The sequence below is a fragment of the Vicugna pacos genome, chromosome 22 (assembly GCF_048564905.1).
Source record: "Vicugna pacos chromosome 22, VicPac4, whole genome shotgun sequence".
In the NCBI taxonomy this organism is placed as follows: Eukaryota; Metazoa; Chordata; class Mammalia; order Artiodactyla; family Camelidae; genus Vicugna; species Vicugna pacos.
In genome coordinates this window covers 23051711-23054997 of record NC_133008.1, presented here as the reverse complement: position 1 = coordinate 23054997, position 3287 = coordinate 23051711, and the positions used below count along the sequence as shown (strand labels likewise).

Here is a 3287-nt window from a genome sequence, read left to right as displayed (position 1 = left end):
GTTTACTGCCTTTTAAAGTTACCTAATAAAAATCACTTAAAAATAGTTACTTATAAAGAAAAATTGAAATCTCATTAAAACGGAAGTTATTGACTGAGCACAGACCATGTGCATTTGCTAACTTAATGTACTGATTTCATTATCACAGGCCACACCTACTGTTTTCCATGTCACAGTCCAAGAATAGTTCATTTAGTTCCCACAACAGTTCTTTGAGGGAGGTAGAGAGAAATTGAGGTGCAGAGAGGTGAAGAAACTGGCTCAGGTTTACACAGTGGGCAGAGCAGGGATTTGCACCCAGTGGACAGACTCCCATAACCCTTGGTCTGAAGGCTATGTTGCATTGCCTCAGGAGGGGCAGGTGGGCCTCATGGGAGCTGGAAAACAACCAGAACATTATCTCTATACAGCGTCCTTCCTTTAATTTCTTGCATGGATGACTCCAGAGGAAGAATCTGCTTGATTCATATGAAGTTAGAGGTGCACACTACAAAGTGTTGTAGACCCCAGGTAGGGATGTCTTGCGGTATCTGAAGCTCTGGGAGGATCAGAATTTATCAGAAGGGAGGAGAGGAGCAGAGTAGCAACAGCTGGAAACTCAGTGAAGGAACATTTTCATGTTTGGAAGCAAAATCCCTAAGAGGATAGAAGGGTAGAGTCTTTGGGGACAGCCAGCCATGGGGTCAGGTTTTGGATCTGCCATTTTGACAGCTTCATCTTAAACAAGCTGCTTAGCCTCTCTGTACCCCAATATTCTTAATAAGTATTCTAAAAATACTCAAAACAAGGTGAAAAAAACAGCACCTCCCCCACTATATTGATGAGAGGATTAAATCATAGGAGGCACAGAGTAAGAACTCAACTGATGTTACCTGTCATTTACCAGGAATAGCCCCTTGGGCAGGGCCAGCAGTGGTGGAAGCTGATGGCTGTCCTCCACCCAGGAGTTGACCACTCCATGTCACACCTCACTTCAGGCACAGCCTCCATGCAGGGAGCCAACCTCTCAGCAGTGACTGAATTCATCCTCATCGGCTTCTCCACCTTCCCCCACCTCCAGCTGATGTTCTTCCTGCTCTTCCTGCTCATGTACCTGTTCACGCTGCTGGGCAACCTGCTCATCATGGCCACCATCTGGAGCGAGCGCAGCCTCCACACCCCCATGTACCTCTTCCTCTGCGCCCTCTCCATCTCTGAGGTCTTCTACACCTTCACCATCATCCCACGCATGCTGGCTGACCTGCTCTCCACTGATCACTCCATCTCCTTCACCGCTTGTGCCAGCCAGATGTTCTTCTCTTTCATGTTTGGCTTCACCCACTCCTTCCTGCTCACCGTCATGGGCTATGACCGCTACGTGGCCATCTGCCACCCCCTGCGCTACAACGTGCTCATGAGCCCCCGTGGCTGTGCCTGTCTGGTGGCCTGGTCCTGGGTTGGAGGCTCAGTCATGGGGCTGGTGGTGACATCAGCCATTTTCCAACTCACCTTCTGTGGCTCTAATGTGATCCATCATTTTGTCTGCCATGTGCTACCTCTCCTGAAATTGGTCTGTGGAGTCAATGTCCCCACAGTGGCCATGAGCGTGGGCCTGGTGTGTATCATGGTCCTGCTGGGCTGCTGTCTCCTCATCCTCCTCTCTTATGCCTTCATTGTGGCCGCCATCTTGAGGATCCCCTCTGCTGAGGGCCGGCACAAGGCCTTCTCCACCTGTGCGTCCCACCTCACCGTGGTGGTCGTGCACTATAGCTTCGCCTCTGTCATCTACCTCAAGCCCAAGATTCCCCAGTCTCTGGAAGGAGACACGCTGATGGGCATCACCTACACGGTCCTCACTCCCTTCCTCAGCCCCATCATCTTCAGTCTCAGGAACAAGGAGCTGAAGAATGCCTTGAAGAAGACCTTCCTCAACAAGCTCTACCCAGAAAAAATGTGATTACTGAGAGGAATTCCTTGGACGTAGCTAAACTGGGTTACCAGATGCTACCATTAAAGATGGCCCCCTGTAAACATGTAATACCATACTTGTCTGATGCTTTAAGGCTTATAAGGACCCTTGTCTGCAACATCCAAAGGTGCCCACAATGGTTAAGCAGCATCATGTCTGTACTCAGGGTGGAAAGCTGTATGAGGCGATCGATCACTCAGAGAAAATACGATTCGATGATTCCTATCTGTTGCAGGACACTTTGTCAGGTAGCGGTAAAGCCAGAATCTGTTCTTCTTCTGCCAGAAGCAGGGGTGGTGTGATTCCTCCCATCCCAGAAACCCACACTGCAAAGAGCAATGGAACACACCAGACCTTCCCCCTGTGCTAGGCAGCACCGGGTAGCTACAACACAGATTTGGCAAGGCTGCTGGAGACTAACCCAGGTTACAGGGGAGGAGAGCAAAGCACCGTAAATCCTAGCATTGCTCACTCATCTCTGTAATAATCAGCCTCAGAAAAAGTTGAGAAAACCTCCACATTTTCAGTGTGAATCTTGAGCAGCTGCAGAGAGACTGGGAAGTCGCTATACTTAGGTCAAGGAAAGAAGTCCCACCTTGGAAATGGCCTGCTGTGTCAGACTGACTTGGCTCATGGGCCAGTGGTGAACTCTTTGGCCTCACTAATGAGTGCAGAACCCAGAATGAAGGTGTATCCCATGGTCACACTGATTCAATGCTCCCCCTTGGTACGAAGGGGGATTTAAGATTTATCATACTTCATAGTGCTTATAATTTGTTGAAAATATGTGTACTCGAGACAATGACAAATATGGTGTGATATCCCTTAAAAGTGGGATCAAAGAAAGATAAACTCATAAAAACAGATTGCAATGGTTCTTGCCAGAGACTGAGGGGTGGGGGAACTGGGGAGATGTTGTTTAAAGGCACAAATTTTCAACCAGTAGATCAACCAGTAGATGAGTAGACCTGGAGTTCTGATGCACAGCCTATAGACAATAAGACTGTATCATAAACTTCAGAGTTGCTAAGAGACTAGATCTTAATTGTTCCAACCACAAGAAAGATGTGGTGGTTATGTGACATGATAGAGGTGTTAGCTGATACTAACAGTTAGCTAACACTGTAGTGGCAATTATACTGCAAATTATAAATGTATCACATCAGCATTTTATTTATCTTAAAGTTACACATTGTTATATGTCAATTATTACTCAATTAAAAAGTTTTCTTGACAAATGTATATTGTTTCGGGATGTGAATTAATCCATTTATTTTAAAATAGCAATTTATAAGACTTACTGGACACTAGTTGATGGTGATACTGTGGTGTACAACAA

General features: G+C 46.7%; 1 protein-coding gene across 1 annotated transcript; it reads left to right on the top strand.

Annotated features, from left to right (window-relative positions):
- The first annotated feature begins 958 nt into the window (after nucleotides 1-958).
- LOC140688354 (olfactory receptor 10H1-like) lies at nucleotides 959-1936 on the top strand. The gene has a single exon (XM_072946986.1). The coding sequence runs from the start codon at nucleotides 959-961 to the stop codon at nucleotides 1934-1936; it is 978 nt and encodes a 325-aa protein (XP_072803087.1).
- The last annotated feature ends 1351 nt before the right edge of the window (nucleotides 1937-3287 follow it).